The following is an 18,986-nucleotide window of genomic DNA, read 5'->3' on the forward strand; positions in this document are numbered from 1 at the left end:
GACGCTCTAGGTCGGTTCTAGAACGGAAGTGACGTACACGGGCTTATCGCCACGTCTAACCGCAGATGATAAACGGCAAAATATGATTGAAAAGAAATATCGTCTGTTAAAAAATAGGCGGGACGGAAAAGTGATACGTACGTACGAGAAAAAAAGTGAAATAAGGCGATAACGGCAACATTGACGTGATGTACGTGTTTTGTAAGGCAATATCGACAGGGTGTTTTGAAAACAAAGTGAGGTAAGGCGATAACGGTAGACGTGACGCAACAAAACAATATGCCCTGTCATTTTCAACTATCAAGCCAGTGTACATAAAATTTGACGTAGAATACACTGAGAAATATTTTAATATATATATATATATATATATATATATATATATATATATATATATATATATATATATATATATATATATACCGCAATAAAACGGATATAAGTATAACTTGAAAGTGAGGAATTACAAAATATCAATTAGAAATTTGGAAAATCGTCAAAAATACGCCCATTTAAGTTTACAAAATTTTTTGTACCAGTTTTCAGTTACAAAATGATACTTTGCAGAGTTTTATTTTCAATTTATTTTGCGACATAATGTTTTACAAGCGCGGATCCAGGGGGGTCATGACCCCCCCCCCCAAACCCTGATTAATTAATTTGGTTTTTTGTTTCTTATAAAAGAGCGTAAGTAGGAATATGTAAAAGTATTTTAGACCGTGGATAAAGGGACACAATACCCCCAAATATTTCGAATATCAAAACAATACTTAATAAAACAAAAATAAAATGCTCGGGAAATTCAAAACTAACAAGTAGAAAAATCTGATAGAAACTAATTAATATGAATGTCAAAAACAACGTAATTAACTTATATTTTGTGGGGAAAAGGCTTAAAAATGCCATGTCTTTGGGGAAGGACTCTTCCTAATACTAATGATCCCCCCCTTTGGCAAGACCCTGGACACGCCCTTGATTTTTTATCACCATATACACTAGCGTGCACAAAAATCGACCAAATATTCGCACGCTTGCGGTAAAAAGTCTCTAAAACCTTTTATCCTTTTTCGATTTTAGAATCTCGAAGCCATTACTTTTAGTTATATGAGTGCTCTACGTTGTTATTTTTTTTGGTAAAGAAAAAATATCAAACGAAAAGGAATCTTAAACAATGAGAAAGGATTATAATCAACAGTAAAGAAAATACAAGCTTAAATACATCAAAATAATTTATTTGAAATTAATCTATCAATATTTAGTGTTCCCTCCCTTGGCTATAATAACATTCTATAAATACTCGATTTAAATTCGGTTTACGCGCTGGTCAAATACTGCAGTATGGAACCTGCGGTGGACGGGCATTATTCTGCATTAAGAAGTTTTCACCGATGAAAGTTACGTAGAGAACGACGTGATCCCCTAAAATTTCTTCCAAGTATCGGTTCGTTGTTAATCTCTCCGCCAGTTTCAAATCAACTCGGGTTTTGCTTCCATTGAAATGCCAGCCCAAACCATACAGGAACAAGTAAACTATGCTTTCATCTGAGGAGAATCGGAACCTTAATGTTCGTTAATCCAATTAACGTGTCCTCTGGCAAATCCTAGACTAGGCTGGGGTTGATTTGGGGCCAGTAGTTGGTTTTATTGGCTCAAGGTTAGCTGCATTAAGTCTTCTTCTGACTGTTCAGACACTCACAGTCACTATCTGAGTTCTTGTTGGACTTAAACACCAGTGAGGACTCGATTTCTCAGCAATGTGTTGATAATAAATCAGTCATTTCTCTCGGATGTTTATTGTGTTCTTTCGACTGAGTCACGTCCAGCTTACTGACCACTTCTCACTAGCTATGGATTTTTTGCAATAGGGTGACCGCTTGAGCAGATCTACCACTTGTTGTGTCCATTTTAATGTAGAATTCTTGAATGTTGTTAACTGAGATGTGTATGTGTTTGGTGGCTAATTGATATACTTTTATAAGGGTGAGTTACCCCTAATTAGAACTATTGTAAACAAGCATAAAAAGAACGGTTACCGATCATATTATTGGACTGTGAAAGCAAGAAACATTACAATATTTTATAAAATTTTGAAGCTAATACTATTAAAGATCATACTAAAAAAATACAATTTCATGTTCAGCTTTTTTGCCAGTGACTTGTGATTACACGAGTGTATTTTCCATTCTTTGACTAACCTCTGAACGAATCTTCATTGCAACCACCTTCAAAGTTCATAATTGGTTTAGTGAGTTGTCACGTAGCATTGAGTTCTTCTGATAGACCCACTTGAAATTACCGCCTATATCTTTTGGAAAAAAAACACCTTGACATGAAACTTTTAAGATCACTAGGCAATCTCTAAGGCTTAGCAAAATGTTGAAAACCCATCAAAAGCATTCCAGATCTTCCGTGATGACTTTGGTATGGTATAACGTAGTCTGATTAATAGGTTAGTTACCAATCAAATTTCGCGCCTGTTTAAGTGGAGCAGAAGATCCATCAATGTGTGTCTTTGATTATCTCATGCCAGGTGTTTCCATCTAACTCTGCACTGAGAGATGTAATCGCTATATTTTTGGCTAAGCTAAGAATGTCTTGGTGGTTCTGCTAATCCAGCCATCACTTAACAGTTCATGTAGGACTTTTTTGCACTCCAGCATAAGCCCAGGGCACACTGTTTCAGCCATTAGTGGTTTTTATGAGAGTCTACATTATATCAAAGCTAATACTTCGGCTTGTAAGATGATAGCATGTTTCCTAGTAAAAAAAAATTGGGATGGGATTTTTGGATATCCTCCACAGTTGCTTGCTCTGGAAATCCTTTCATTCTGAAGTCATTTGTTGTACCAGGTGGCTCCATTATTTTACATTGCGGGCTTAGAGTCTCCTCTCTACTGTTCTCTGTTACTAGTGTATGCCTCCAAGCCTAATTCTGTATTAGATGCACTATTTTTAACTAATAAACATTGAATGGGTATTGGATGTGAAAAAAACTTGTGTAATTCTGAGGATGACATCATTTACTTGAAACAGTTGTCACAATAATTACATTTCACTCAAGTAAAGTGCAATTATCTGAATATACAGTTCCATTTAAAAGTATATCAAATAGATACTGTATATTGCAAATTGAAACAAAAACTTTTTTTGGTTAATAACAAATTAACTAATAACACTTAGTCCAATCCTTCTTTCTTTTCTTTAATGGCTTCCTAAAATGATAACGAGACTTTAAAAATAGAAGCAATCAAACCGGTAATAAAATTTTGTAAAAAATGAATATTTGGAAATTTCTTCATCTTGGTTAAGGACTAATATAAAAAAAATGAGCAACTCTTTTGAACATGAGAATATTTTTGGTTTATACCAACATTATAGCTGTCAATAGATGTATAAAACTGTTTTATTTCCTAATAAAGTAAAAAAGAAAGTAAGCAAAATATCATTTAAGTCACATGGTTGTGTAGTTTAATATTCTCGAAATAAAGGACATAAATTTCATTATTTACCTTAAATCGTTCCTCAAATAAAGACAATTCAGAAATTAAGTCTGTAATAGCGTGCATCAAAGCCTCTTGCGGTGAATATTCAGAAGTTGTTTGTATCCTTAATACGAATTTATGTTCGAGTGGATGTGGTAATTTATAACCAGCAAATAATACATTGGGATCTTTCAAGAGTTGGCTGTAAAAAATTCCGATAAAATAAAACCAAGGAAATGTATAATTAAAATATTTACGAATGGAGTTTTGTATTTACTTACTTCCTTATCATATTACCAAGCGTGTGATCTTCTTTGTTAATAGTAAATATAGCAGCATTTGGTACTTTTGTATCTTGTTCTCGAATAATCCTAGAAAAAGATTTAGATATAACTTTTAACTAAATCATATTCATGTTATTATAACCATTATTTTGCGTGATACTCACTTCTTTTCTCCATCATACAATAAAAATGATTCAAAGGTCGGTGGCGCATTCATTCTGATTAATTAGTTTCTAAAATATTTAAAATAAATTATATTAAACCACGTCTAACTAACCGTGTATTAAACGTAGATAAATAATAAAAAATAAATATATATCAAAAAGAAGACTTCTTAGTTTTTGTTTTGATATTTGTGGTTTCTACCAATATAGGTGCTTAGCCACTGCAGATTGTAAATTCGGTGTTGATAATATTTTTTTGTTGCCAATTTATTCATTTTGCGTCATTTTTATTCATGAGTAAATAAATGCTGCTTTTATTTATTATTTTAAATTCGTATATTTTCAAAACATTAAGTTTTATTTTTAGGATTAATCGATAAACGCAATACATATTGGCAACACAGCGTCTATCAATTCTGAGTATGCGATTGTCAAGAAGTGAGATGAGAAGAGAGTTGGTTTCTATGCGGTTAGTTTCTTATCCTCCTCTCCTCATAGTTCGCTGAAAATGGCGGAAGCCACAGGTGCGGCAAGTGTTAATCCTAATGCCGAAATTGTTAGGGGCCAAGTTTTTGAAGTGGGTCCCCGTTATACAAATTTAGCTTACATTGGAGAAGGAGCTTATGGAATGGTTGTGTAAGTTATCTTTTATGCAGTTGTTTAGAAACAGTGAACATACGCCCTAAAACAACAGAAAAAAATAGAGGTTTTAATATTTTTAACTGATGCTATTTCGTTCCTCACGATGTTAATTTTTTTGGAAACTGGTACAAATATTAATGCTTATATTTCAAGTAAAGAAGAAATGAGGTTATGTTTATTTAAGTGTTTCTTTTTTTCCAATACAACTATAAAATATATTTGAATGACAGTTAGACTGTTTACATTTTGGTAAACAGCATGCAGTAAAAGTATGCTATGTAATTTGAAATTACAATACGGCTATTATTTTTATTCATATAAACTAATATTAATTATTATCGCTGCTAGAATAGAAATAGAATTGCTATATAAATTGCCAGAATTTATTATGTATATTGCCATCAATTTACCTCCTTGTAGTGATGTTGGCACCCCTATTTTAGTAGTGCCATAAGCTCATAAATGCGAATTTTACATGAAAACCAAAAAAAAAACGATTGTAAATGAAATGTGTTCTGGGTCAGTTAATTCGGTACTTGGACATACTAAATTCAGTGCATATACAATTGAAGTTATCTTTACTGATTAGTGATGTAAAATGTAATGTAAAATCTATTTATTGAGCAACACGGAATGAGGATTTTAAATTAAAATGAATTTCTTAAATCTAGCATAGCCTGATAAATAGGTAGGTGCGTCTTGGAAATCACCCTAGCTTCAAATAAAGATAATAAATATTTCTTATTGTTTTTGTCGATCTTTAGCTTAGTTGTGTAGAACAGGATTAGAGTCATTTTTTCTTCCACTTTTTTTTATAATTACCTCTTGGAAATCTTCATTCTGATAGGAGGCTTTCACTTGAAAGAAAAAGCATTTTTCCTTCTTTTATATCACCACTATTATATGGGAGATAAGACTTGTATTCCATTTATGTCTGTGTCTGAACATTCTTTACTATTGGAACTATTGAAATAGGAGTACGATTTGATATTTATCATTGTAACTAGTTTGAAAAGTATTTTTTTCATTTAAAAAAGAGTTTTTTCTAACACACAAAGGGGTTAGAATATTTACTTGTCTATAATTGTTCAGAAAGACGACAAAACTTGAAATATTTGTTTTAAGTTTGTTTTCTATTAAGTAATTTTTTCACAATTTTTGATAAATTGAACTCACTTGTTTATTTATGAATTGTGTATGTTATGTGATATTTTTCATATTATTCCATCCCATTTTCCCTATAATAGAAAATTTTCTTTGATATATGAAACAATTTAAAAGTATGTTATGATCAATGAGAAAAATATGGATTTTTCTGGAAGGAAGTGCAGTAGCCACAACAAACAATTACCTACGTTTTCTCTCTTAAAGCAGGATCTAAGACCATAGATTGAACTAGTCTATAGGCAGTGGAATGTCCGATTGAAATAGTCTAGAGAATTTTCCACCAATTTAATATATTGTGGAAATGAATGAAAGGAAGTAAAGAAAGTTATATTTCTCGAATGATTCCACTCTTTTTTCCCTATAGTACTTTAATTTCTTTGATATATGAAATAATCTAAAAGTATATCATGCTTAATTAAAAAAATGTGAATTTTTCTCGAATAATGAATACAATAATCAATTACATGTTTCCTCTCTTAAAGCAAGACTATAGATTGAACTAGTCTACAGACAGTGAAACATCCAAATGAAATGGTCTAGAGAATTTTCCAGCAAATTAATTTATTGCTAAAATAGGTGGCAATGTTTTCAAGTAGTCTATAAAAATACTAAATGATTTGTAATAATAATAGTTAATATAGAAATTTTTTAAGTAAATTGTTATTAACAGTTCTACCTTTGATGCGATTGACTAGTAACCTATTTCAGATCAAATTTCTTCAGATTTTCTCTCAAATTTTTAATATATTTCTTCAATGACAATGACACAAATTCTCTTCATGTATTTTCATAATATTACAGATCAGCAATGGATGCAGTTACCAAAACAAAAGTGGCAATTAAGAAAATATCTCCTTTTGAGCATCAGACGTATTGTCAAAGGACCCTCAGGGAAATCAAAATACTCACAAGGTTTAAACATGAAAATGTAAGTATTGAAAATAGTCACTTGCATTTCTGTTCCAATTACAGGTGGAAAATAGTATTATTTAGAATGAAATTGAAAAAAAAACTATTTAAATAAATTGAAATAAAAATTCCATTGTTTGTAAAATTTTTTTATTAAATTAAATAAATGGAAAACTCAAGAATAGCTGATGTTTTACAGTGGCAATAATCTACTATCATGTGGTCAGTTTTTGGGGAGAAGTGGCAATATTTATTGACATGAAATATTTTTAATTTTCATAAATTAATAAACGAGAAATTGTTATTCATAAACTGCTCTGGTTGAATTTAAATAACCAGTAGATGTTGTGAATGTGCCGTTGCCAGATTTTCTATTTCATATCATCATCTTTATTTACAATTTTTTCCAAACACGGTTGATATTTATAGACATAAATAATAAAAGGGTTAAAATACACTATGGACGAGGACAAGCTTTTTGATTGAAATATGAAACATAAACACTTTAACTAATTAAATTTCTACTTGTGCATAAGTTCCAAAATAGTGTGAACGCATTTTCAATTATAGAATTTTTAGCTAGTACAGACTTGCCATTAAATAATAAATTGTTTTCTGGATCTTCACTTGATCCATGTGTAATGACTAATTATTGGAATTAAAATTGAATTTCAATTATCAATAATTTATTATAATATTGTTTATTTATTATAATTTCTTTACAGATTATTGATATTAGAGACATACTTCGTGCGGCTACTATTGACCAAATGAAGGATGTATACATTGTACAATGTTTGATGGAGACTGACTTATACAAACTCCTAAAAACTCAGGTAATCAATTTGATGCAACAATCAAATTTGAAAATTTTATTTTGTGTGATATTATGGATGAATTTAAACGATATTACGTCCTACATCCACATGTATAACAAATAGTGACGAATTGGAACCAGTCTCCTACCGTAATGCGATCATTTTTGTTGTTACCAAATGTTACATGGGGGTACTGGAATGTTTACTAAATGATACAAGATAAAAAAGACCTGAAAATAATGCCCATGTGTTCTTCAATTCTGTTTTCATTTACGATTTTTTTTACTACTTCCTCGGAGTAAATTTTCAAGAACGGGGATCATATTAATAAATGTTTATCTAAAAAAACTGTACGGAAGGGTTGAAAAATGTATACAGTGTAGTGAATCCCTTTTAGAACCATGTTTAAATATTTTGTTCCCATAAATGAGTCCCCATGATACAACCGAGAGTATCTTTGAAGCTGATGTGGGATGAGAGATTTAAAAGAGGAAATGAGTCAATTGGCTATTTCCGTAAGAAGTAGCAATCAGCCTAAGACATCAATTGAAATAATTTATTATTGAAGCAAAATATGGAGGATAAACTTGTTAAGTTAAGATGAAATCGGTGCATGTCAATTTTACATATAAAAAGGAGCAGAATGTACCAGTAAAAATAGATGATGAACAGGTGCCATATGCTAGTATAGCAAAATATCTGGTACTAACACCCAAACAATCAAAATATTTCATAATAAATTGCTAAGAAGCATCGTTGATGCACCCTAGTGTTTTTGAAGGCAGGTATCCACTAAATTTGTAGTCACGACAGCTCGACATCGAGGCAATCCGTCTCTTCGACAACACCACCCTAGAGAGAAGACTCGAGAGGAAAAAGCCTTTTGAGATAGTTATCTAAGTGCTTAGTGATTGTGATAATAATCAGATCACAATGATAGGAAAATCTTCTAGGTTCTCTTGAAAAAAAATTCTTTTGTGATTTTGTTTTTTAAGTTTTATTCATTTTTTATGCATCTTTATTTTCTCCACTAAAAGTTTCGAATTAAAATACAATTTATGTCAGCTCGAGATAAATTTTCTCTCTCTCCGTAATGTTTGAGGTGAGATTAGTGAAATCTGTTATTATCAACAATAATTGTTATCAAGATGAATATAAAACTTATATTGTTGTATTTCAAGGTTATTATAAACATCAGCAGTGCGCATTTTTTATAAAACGATATAAACAAAATGAAGTTTATTATCAAATGACGACAATTTATTTAATGTCTAATTCAATATCAATATTTTCACAATTTCCTATAAGATCTACAATTTCGTTTTTTACTACATCACCTGTTTAAATATTTGAGGAAGATAATTTTTTGGGGGGGACTTTTCTTATATAATTCAAGTTAGTCATCTTATTCATCATATATTTCAATTAGAATGAGTTTAAACTAAAAAACTTACTACTGTACAAAAATTTTAAATTTTGAAACACCAAGAAAAAATTGTATAAAACTAAATAAATAATTCAAAGCTTATCTGTGTTGATGTAAAATTTAAACAAATAATCAAAAAAGTTTTCTATAAACCACAGTTGGTAGCAGAAATGAACCAAAATCTATAAGTTTCTGAGCAGTATAACAGATCAAGATTCGATTTGGAAAAACAACAAGAGATTTTGTGAAAAAAAAAATTAGAATGAGAAATGAAAATTGCATTTATATAAAGGAACAATGCATTATGAAAAGTGTATATCGAGTTGTTAGAAAATGAATAATGTATAACTCTGAATATATTGCCAAAAATGAGTTTAATTTTATTACTAGGAGGTTTTCGAGGTCGCCGAACACGAATATCGCGAAAGAAATTGGTTACAAGGTACCTGGTGCCAGGGTGATCGACCTTTACGTTTACTGATTTAAAAAACCTTATTGCAATCTACGCATATCTTTTAGATTTTGAGAAAACAAATTCTATAAAAGAAATTCAACCCCACCGACAACCAATTAACCTTACCTAACCTATGAAATTCAACTTTTGTGGGTTTTGTCCAGTTCCACATTTCCTTCTGTTTTTGGCTATTTTTGTAGCCTCTTTCCATGTTAAGTTCATCTGTTTCAATTCTTTCTCGATAGTTCTTCAGATCTGCCTCTTTTTGTATCGCCAGTTGTTTATAATTAACTGATTGTCTGGTTGTGTTTCAAAAATGTTCATCTCTTATCCTGTTTGGCCAAAAATTTTTGCAGGTACTGTTGATGAACGTTTCAATTTTTTGGAACATGTCCAAATTTTTGGCCCCCCAAGTAAGATAAAACTAATATTAATTTTTATTTTCAGAGACTGAGTAACGATCATATATGTTACTTCCTTTATCAAATTCTCAGAGGTCTGAAATATATACATTCGGCAAATGTACTTCATAGGGATTTAAAACCAAGTAATCTACTTTTAAATACTACCTGTGATCTCAAAGTAAGTACCAATTAATTATTAATAGCAATTTTTGAATTATAAATTAACAGAAACTGTTTCAGACATTGCCACTAACATATATAAAATCTATAAGCTTTTCTACCCATATGGTATTCCTATTTTTCCTTATCCATTACCATAACCTTTTGTCTGCATTAATTTTTCTATAGAGTGATCCAATGTAATTGGACTAAGCAGGAGCAGACAAGCCCTTCATAGGACCCGAACCCTTCTGTGGTATCAGCTATAGAACAATGGAAAAAGCACTGGAAAAGAAGGTAGATAGAAGCAAAACCGATTATTGGGACAACCTACACCGGCTAAGACGGGCAAAGACTCTTCTAGGAAACTACTACCAGAGAAGATCTGCTGAATGTATCAACCTAAGTAAGAACAATCTACGAATATTAACGGGAGTCCTATCAGGGCAACAAACACCTGAAGATTTTGTTGTACAGAGTAGAAAACCTCTATCCACTTTCTCTCGAAGTGTGAAACACTACGGAACTCCAGAGCACTACACCTGGAAGGGTATTAAACAAAAGGTGAAGACCACTGGCTGCTACCACATTCTGGACTTTTTAAAACGAGTGGAATTGATGGATCAGCTGAAAAAACACTGGATTGTTCCAATATCTCAGTAAGAAAGAGGAGACAATAGATCCTTCAGGTTGCAGTGTATACGATACCCTAAAATCCACACATACATGTAATTGGTCTGAGCTTTTTCTCATGTCTTCTTGGTTCCCAAACTTTCTTGATCCATCCCTCATTTTTCATCCTTCTTAAGTAGCCATACCATTTCAGTTTTAATACTTGCTAATATTGGTTCGATGCTTAGTCTCTTCCTTATATATTCATTTGTTATTTTGTCTAATTCTTTTACTCATAGGACTTTTCTTCACTTTATTTTCACTGATTGTATTTAATAAGAAATGAAATTATATCTCTTAATCCACTGTATTTTTTTTGCAGATTTGTGATTTTGGGTTGGCAAGGGTAGCAGATCCAGAACATGATCATACGGGATTCTTAACGGAATATGTAGCTACAAGATGGTACAGAGCACCAGAAATTATGCTTAATTCCAAGGTAAGCTTTTCATACCTCCATCTTCATATCGTGTTACCTAATTGTTAAATGGTTTGGTTATGTATGCAAAAAGTCAGTTCGAAAGTACCTATTTTCATTAGTTTTTGCATAATAACTTCTGTGTTATCCTCATCATTTAACATCCGGTACAATTTTTAGTACCATCAACTAGAACTATTTAAGGTTATAAATCAGAAAACTCACAATAAAATTAATTTTTACATTCAATTTCAATCTTAATTACCAATTTTTTCCAAAAAGAAAACTGTTAGAAAAGAATTTATTCATCAATTCTTTAATTAGCTCCGGCTCGAAGGACCAGATAATGTGATTTTCAATGTTGGTATAGTGGTAATAAACAGTGTGTTGACAAAAGTTTAATTTTAATTTCGTCCAAATCAAAAATTATAATTTTTTTCATTTTTAAACCAAAGGGGTATCACATTATCTGGTCCTTTGAGCCGGGTAACCTCAAAGACTAGTCAGTGTCATTGTAATTGATTGCATAATGTCAGTAACTGAGAGAAATATGAAGAACGTTTTCAGAAATTCTAACTCCGTACAATTTTCTATAAATTTTTTTCAGGGTTACACAAAATCCATAGATATATGGTCGGTGGGATGTATTTTAGCAGAAATGTTAGCGAATAGGCCGATATTTCCAGGAAAACATTATTTAGATCAATTAAATCACATTCTAGGTGTCCTCGGATCCCCATCACAAGATGATCTAGACTGTATTATTAACGAAAAGGTAAATATTAATTACAAACTATGAATAAAGGGCAGAAACATCATAATAAATTGTTACCCATAGGTTTTGAAATAGATTATGTCATCTGTTATGGAGGTAATCCAACAAATAAAAGATGTAATCAAAGAGTATATTATAGCATATTTCCTCTAGAACAGAAGAGCGAAAAGGATCCTCAATTAGAGGTCTCGAATTGTTGGACACAGTAGTAGTTGACTCCTATTAACAATATTCAGATAATTGGATGAATCCAGCATAAGACCATCAAAAGTGGAGAAGTTTACGGAAAGCAAAGTGATAATCTTAAAATGTATTGGAGGAATTATTTGATCACTAATTTTCCTTATGAGTTTCCAGTTCGCCATTTTGCTACTAGTGAGACCATGTGTCGACAGGGACTGGGTAGGATATGTTTGAACCTCATAACCAGATGAAAAATGGAAGGTTTTGTGATAGAAAGTGCCAACAAAATTTGGCAACTTACTATATCACAAACCATTTTTGATTCGTTAGATTTTGGCCACCAAAAGATTGTAATATCCATTTTACTAACCAGATTTAACACCATGAGATTTTTAGCTCTTTCTGAGAATAAAAACTGTGCTAAAAACGACATTCTTTAAACAAAGGCATAGCAGAAGATAACCGTTCTAATAGAAGCTTCCTGGATATGTTTCCATTAATGTATGCACTACTACAAAGGAGATTAATGGACATGTTATTACCTTTTCATTTTATTTTCAACGCTTTGGGCTTCAGTATTAAAACTTTTCCATTTGTCCAAATATTTTTTTTCCTTTATTTTTTCCATATGGGGTTTTATTTCACTGAAAAAGAATGAGAGTAATCATTTGAAATTGAAATTTTTTTTGGTTGTACTTGGGCCTGGGGGATTGAAAGACTATCTATAGTTAGTGTTAGCATCAAGTCAAGATTCATTACAATAAAATCAAACTGTGAGTGGATATTTTGGATCACATGACAAATTAGGATACTTGTTTTTGAAGAACTGCGTAGTGGTATGGACAGATTGCTATTTAGCCGTTATTTGGAACTGCAATGATAAAGAAGCATGTATTTTACAAAGAAGTAAATGGAAATTAATAATTTTCAAATATATGTGGAATAATTATTAGAAAAAAAATATGTTTGTAAAAAAACACTAAAAATCAGGCTTCTAGACAGTCCAACTCAACTCTACAACTAAATTAAATCATCAAGTTGTGGCTTCTCTCTGGACTGTAAGGAAAATTCAGCTCATTTTTTTTATTATAGGGGTCAGATAAATACACTAAAATCTAGAGGGGGCCAATGTATATACGTTACACCTTTTTATATAGTCTTCAATCATTGATGAAACCTATGAAACAGACGAATTTGTGATATTTAATTTGTCAATTCTTTCTTTGGTAAAAATAATACTACATAATTAGAAAAATTAAAAATGGCATTAGCACGATTTGAATCTGGGACTTCCTGCATGTGAGCCTCGTAGCCTAGCCACTATACTGCGAAGAGTACGTTTTTTTACTCACTAGCGCATAAAGTAAAGTTTTACTCATTGAAAGTGTGTCTAAAGTCTAATAAACCTTTCTCTAAACTATTACCTCTACTTAAAACATCGTATTTTAATGATTTTTTTTTGTATAATCTGTTAAAAATTGAATGATTTTAGGCGAGAAGTTACTTGCAGTCGCTTCCTTTCAAGCCGAAAGTACCTTGGGTGCGATTATATCCCAACGCAGATCCGAAAGCTTTGGATCTCTTAGATAAAATGTTGACCTTCAATCCACACAAGAGAATTGTCGTCGAAGAAGCGTTAGCGCATCCATATCTAGAACAGTATTACGATCCAGCGGATGAGGTGAGAAAATATGTTGATAATCACAGGAAATGGTGATAAGTTATTCATTATCTTAGTTCGTTCACCTTTAAAATAGAATAAACATTGAAATAATTTCATCTAGAAATTTCGTTTACAGAAACGGAAAAAAAAATATTGAAAGGAATCTGTTGATTAGTTTTCTCAGAGTAATTTTCTCAATTTCAGCCTGTTGCAGAGACGCCTTTCCGTTTCGATACAGAACTAGATGATTTGCCAAAAGACCATTTGAAAAGATTAATATTCGAAGAGACTTTACTCTATAAACAACAACAATCGGATCCAAACAATAGGTCATAGTTATTTGAGATCAATGTATAAAATTATTTTTTGTTTTTAAACATTTTTTTTTGTTATTTACTGTAAGTGCGAGCTTTTGGTGGAACGGCCGAAAATCATCTGTAATGTTGCTCGATAAAATGATGGTACCAGGGTAGTGGATAGAGTGTAAACGAAACGGTGGGTTCAGTATGTGTGTCTATCTAAAGAAAATTTGTTACCTCAGTTCGTTTAAAAAAAAATTGTTTGCAGTATTTTGTCCCCGAAATATATTGGGTTTCGTTATTTTTTTGTATCCTCAAGTTGAAATCGTACAAAATTTTTTTTTGACATTCAACATTCCTTGCAAAAAGACGAACTGTAAAACGGAAAATCCGTTGGTCCAAAATTTCTCTTTTTTTTACAACAAATTAAACGAAAATAATTCCTATTTTATTTCATATTTATACCAATAAATCTATCATTATACAATGTTTAAATATTTACTAAAAATATAATTTTTTTTTATTTTATTTTCTTTTATTACAAAAAAAATTATCCAGTGGAAGAGATAATACTTTGGGAGAGAAAAACAGTGAGAGAGGAGACAGAGTATGAAGTAAGAAAATCAAAACAAAATAGAAAGTAAGAAGAGACAGAGTGAGAAGAAATTCATATTTAAAGAGGAAAAAATGAATGAAAGAGTAAGTGGATAAACACATAGTAGATGGAGATAGAAATAGAAAATGTCGAAAGTATATGAGTAGCGAGTGAGACAGAAATGAAAAAGGGAAACAGAGTGAGAAGAAAGACATAAAAGTGAAACAGTCGAATGCGAAAAAGAAAGTAAGAAGAGAGGAGTCTGAGTGCGAATTACAGAAAGTAAAAAATTCGGAAATTAATGAAAAAGAGTAAGAGAAGAGACAGACAGTAGAAGGAGAGAGAAATAGAAAATGGCAGAGTGCATGAGTAGAAAGTGAAAGAGAGAGTAAAAGGGAGACAGAAATATCGAAATGCACGAATGTAAAAAAGAGTTGAAAGAAAAGAAAGAGCGTGAGAAGAGAGTAAAAGAGGGAGGAATGAAAGACAGTAAAAGACATACAGTAGAAAGAGAAATAAATAGAAAATTACAGAGTGTATGAGTAGTGAGTGAAAAGGGGGAAGACAGAGAAGCGAAACAGGAGAATGTAAAAAAGAGAGTAGAACGAAAAGAGACAGAGTGAAAAGAGATTAAAAGAGGCAAAATAAATTAAACAGAGAGAAGAGACATAGTAGAAAGAGAAATAGAAAATGACAGATTGTATGAGTAGCGAGTGAGACAGAATTGAAAAGAGAGTAGAAGGGGAACAGATTGAGAATAGAGACATAAAAGCGAAACAGCGGACTCTATTACAGACCTACGTCTCACAATTCAGTGAGTTAAATCCATTTACGTGGGTTTCTCCCACTTAAGTTCGGATGGACTGGCGCAAAAACCCTTTTTCGGACACTTACTCTACTCCTGGTCTTGTTTTCGCTGTAGACTAGTTCTTCGAGAACAATCCGCTGGACTTGCGATTGGGACTTTCTACTTACAATGGTGTTCCTTGGTTGGTTTTTTGATTTGACGATAATATCTTTGCATTTACGTTTTAGAAAGATAATAACTTCGTTGAATATCTAATGAAATTCCAGCTCAAGTTTTGTATCTTTTACCTGCCACCGGGTTATCACTTTGCAACCTTAAAAAGTACGAAATTGGTGATATAAAACATTTTATTTTGATATTATGTATTTATTTATTATCACCCTCGATATCTACCCTTTATCTATCCCCATATCTTCCATTATTGAAAAGAACACAAGATGTCTTTGTGCAGATTTGACCTTAGGAAAAAGGTCCTACAGTGCAAGATACGGCGAATAAGGTGGGTGGTTTAACACTGGGATGTTGTACTTGATACGTGCGGAATGAGGCACAAGTTTTGCACACACTTAACAAAAAAAACAGCACCTATACAAACAAAAGCAACGGCTACACTGGTTTGTCTACAGGCGCGGTAGACATAGCATTCGAAACGGTAAGCTTTAAGCTAATCAGCATGCGTACTTTTTCTGTAGCAGCGCTTGTCTCGTTACTTAATAGCCACACCTCGTATTTCCTCATGTTTGATTACCTTGAACGTAAGCCACAAAGTTAAGTCGTGTAAACGTAATTTAAGCACAAAACTAGTACAATTGTTCTAAATTTTGTAAATTACTGACTTGAAAAAACTGCAAAAATACTCAATTTCAGAGGCATTTGTTTCACTAAAACAGATCTATAGAATCCTTTCAACACCACAAAACAATACAACAATAACCGAACCGCCGAAAAAAAATTACGAAGGTTAAGAGATCGCTTACCCCTCGACCGCCATTTTCGCGTAGATCAGCTGTTTTCTTAGATTGTCTAATTAATCGGACACCAAATTTTACTTGTGTGACGTAGAGACCATAGATAACTTTAGTTGTGTTTGATCAAAACTGTTATTATGGTGGAAATCCAGTCAGTTGTGTTTCCATTGTAAATACACAGATATGAAATCCATTCGTAATATTTGTTCCTAACTTATGTTTACTCCGCGACCGCCATTTTGACGTACATCAGCTGTTTTCTAATCATTACCTGTTTTTCAACATTTGTTTGTGTTTGTTAATTTATCTCTTCAACTGGCTATAAATTTCATTTAAATGAACTCGAGGTAAATTTATTACATTTTTAATAATGTCATGTCGCACATACGTACAAATATATCAAAAAAAATGAAAATTAAATAATTATATTAGATTAGAAATTTAACATTTTTGGATGTAATAATGTATCTGTGATTTATCTTCACTTGAAAATCATTTTTATTGATAGTCTTATCGTACCTTTTACAATAGCATTTAAGATATTTTTATCTAAATGTATCACTTTTGAAAAAAATTATATCTATGTGTTATATTGCTGTTTATAATATACACTTTCTCTACCAATTTTTCACTATCATCACCATTTTTGGAAAATTAAAAGCGCCATTTGTTGCATGCATAGTCCGACAGTAATAAAAAATTAAACATATATCACCTACTTTTTACTCTATGTATGTAATTACATAAAGAAAAGACCTTAACTCTCTATTCTGATGGGACCTATTCTTTCCCAGAATTTAAATTTTCCTTCATGCGCGTCATCAATGACGTATTCATTAACCCCATATTTTGAGGTTATGTATCTGAGTTAATATTAAAGATAGAGAGAGAACGAGGTATACTTGTTTAAGTGGGATTTAAGTATTGATAGAGAGGGAGAGAAAGTCCACTTATATGCTTCTCTCTCTATCTTTAATATTAACTCTATGATTTTTGACATTAATTGACACGTCGTGGTAAGTTAAGTATCGTTTTGTCAACTTTCTTATTAATAAACAAATGGAAATATACTATCAGCCAAAAGTTTTTGCACACCCTATAGTTTACGTAATAAATATAATACGGTCGATTTCCAGACGATGAAAACCTATTTGAAAGCGCGGAAATATATTAGATTTAGTACACTTTGGTGTTTAGTTTTGCTATAATACATATATAAGCTTTTTCGTAGTGGGATTGTGGGAAAATTGAACACCATCTAACATCACTAACTCTAATATATTTCCCAGTTTTCAAATATGTATTCATCGTCTGGGAATTAATTTGTTGAGAATTGCGACGTTTTAAATTTTTTTGTTTCTTCTAATTTATTGAAAAATTCTTATTTAAAAAGTATATAGAAAAAAAATTGGGAGGTGAAAGGAAAATGACGTTAAATCAAATTATCTATCTTCAATTTTAAAAAATGAAGAGTTTTTGAATAAGTTTTAGATATTTATCAATGTTAATATCATAATATGATACCTTGAAGAAGGTAAAAATTTTACAGAAACGTCTAAGGAAAATTTGTAAAAATGGCGTTTTTCCTTTTCCGATAGTAGAATTTTTGAAGTATCTTTTTTTAACTGTGATTCTAATAGATTTGGTAAAATGAAAAAATATTTTTTATAATAAATAACCGATCGATTCAATGCAAAACACTTTTGGAATTTAGTATACTTGAAGACTTAGTAATGAGATGTGGTTGATGGTTGTTATATAAAATATGGCCTAATTTTTTTCTATTAATGTTGTTGAAATTACTGTTACTGTATGTTACCTACATTCTTATTAAATGTCGAAATATCTCAATATATATGTAAAATAAATTATTATTCATGGTATTCGAATTTTTTTTCGCAAATAATACCCCTATCCACATCCAGATAACGGAAAGTTTTCAAATCCCCACGAGACAGATTCATAAACTTGACTTTCCGTTTGTCGTTGCCGTTCACGGACGACGTTTGCCGTAGTAAATTCTATATCCTAAAATTAACGTTGCTGAAGTTAACCTCAAAATTTTTTTGACGTGTGTAATGATTTTTGTTTTTAGTTGTAATACGGTATTTATACACGATATTATAGAAAATAACTGAAGAGATTTTTTACTGGCACAAAAGAAGTGATTGGCCTTTTTCTATTGGTACTAAAACTACTACGAACGACCGACGGAAAAAGATAAAATGACGATTCATAAACTTGATTTTTCTTTTGACGTTTACCGTTAACCTAAAAAATTTATTCTTTTTGATGTCTGTACTGCTTTTTGTTTTCGTAATACTTTTTTATTGGATCATTAGGTAAAATCACGTGACTAACAACGCAAACGGATTTCATTGGCTCTTTTCTATTCTTCATCGAACAATAATCACTAGCAATTCTTCGGTATGTCCTCTCTCCTCGAATGGAATTAAAACATGGCCGACGCCTTGTTGCAATGACTGTTCAATAGATGGCGCTCGCGTCGCTCTGCCAGGACCTCAATCACCCCAAGGATTTGAGAGAACTGCTCTCACCAATAACCAACTGACAAGTTTGCTAATTTTGTAGTAACAAAAACAATTGTATTTATTTTATCATACTAGGCTTGCCTCGAAGTTTATGTTTCACAAAGTCAAAGTGGCCACCTTATGAAGAGATATCTTGAGTCTTGA

The 18,986-nt window shown here is 31.7% G+C and overlaps 2 protein-coding genes across 3 annotated transcripts; one reads left to right on the forward strand and one right to left on the reverse strand.

Annotated features, from left to right (window-relative positions):
• Positions 1 to 50: 50 nt before the first annotated feature.
• LOC130899292 (mitogen-activated protein kinase ERK-A) lies at positions 51 to 18,171 on the forward strand. Of its 2 annotated transcripts, none has more exons than XM_057809125.1 (8): positions 51 to 241; positions 4,298 to 4,566; positions 6,541 to 6,667; positions 7,374 to 7,484; positions 9,794 to 9,928; positions 10,904 to 11,020; positions 11,607 to 11,774; positions 13,450 to 18,171. In XM_057809125.1, the coding sequence occupies exons 2-8, from the start codon at positions 4,439 to 4,441 to the stop codon at positions 13,672 to 13,674; spliced, it is 1,011 nt and encodes a 336-aa protein (XP_057665108.1). In that variant the 5' UTR covers positions 51 to 241; positions 4,298 to 4,438; the 3' UTR covers positions 13,675 to 18,171. The 2 variants fall into 2 exon arrangements, with proteins under 2 accessions (XP_057665108.1, XP_057665107.1); XM_057809124.1 differs by lacking the exon at positions 51 to 241 and having other exon boundaries at positions 4,345 to 4,566; positions 13,450 to 13,638; positions 13,825 to 18,171.
• Positions 3,003 to 4,170, reverse strand: LOC130899294 (DNA-directed RNA polymerase II subunit RPB11). The gene is made up of 4 exons (XM_057809128.1): positions 3,931 to 4,170; positions 3,764 to 3,853; positions 3,510 to 3,684; positions 3,003 to 3,212 (listed from the first exon to the last, which is right to left on the reverse strand). Exons 1-4 carry the CDS (start codon positions 3,981 to 3,983, stop codon positions 3,177 to 3,179), a joined length of 354 nt encoding a protein of 117 aa, XP_057665111.1. The 5' UTR covers positions 3,984 to 4,170; the 3' UTR covers positions 3,003 to 3,176.
• Positions 18,172 to 18,986: the final 815 nt, after the last annotated feature.

This window comes from Diorhabda carinulata, chromosome 11, assembly GCF_026250575.1.
Source record: "Diorhabda carinulata isolate Delta chromosome 11, icDioCari1.1, whole genome shotgun sequence".
Lineage (NCBI taxonomy): Eukaryota > Metazoa > Arthropoda > Insecta > Coleoptera > Chrysomelidae > Diorhabda > Diorhabda carinulata.

What these genes read in the sequence shown, in the direction of transcription:
- LOC130899294 (XM_057809128.1), bottom strand. Translation starts at nt 3,983, where the DNA reads ATGAATGCGCCACCGACCTTTGAATCATTTTTATTGTATGATGGAGAA. An exon ending in TTGTATGATGGAGAAAAGAA is followed by an intron (nt 3,854 to 3,930) that starts GTGAGTATCACG and finishes ATCTTTTTCTAG; the next exon opens with GATTATTCGAGAACAAGATA. An exon ending in TATTTGAGGAACGATTTAAG is followed by an intron (nt 3,213 to 3,509) that starts GTAAATAATGAA and finishes TTATCATTTTAG; the next exon opens with GAAGCCATTAAAGAAAAGAA.
- LOC130899292 (XM_057809124.1), top strand. Translation starts at nt 4,439, where the DNA reads ATGGCGGAAGCCACAGGTGCGGCAAGTGTTAATCCTAATGCCGAAATT. An exon ending in AAATTATGCTTAATTCCAAG is followed by an intron (nt 11,021 to 11,606) that starts GTAAGCTTTTCA and finishes AATTTTTTTCAG; the next exon opens with GGTTACACAAAATCCATAGA. An exon ending in ATTACGATCCAGCGGATGAG is followed by an intron (nt 13,639 to 13,824) that starts GTGAGAAAATAT and finishes TCTCAATTTCAG; the next exon opens with CCTGTTGCAGAGACGCCTTT.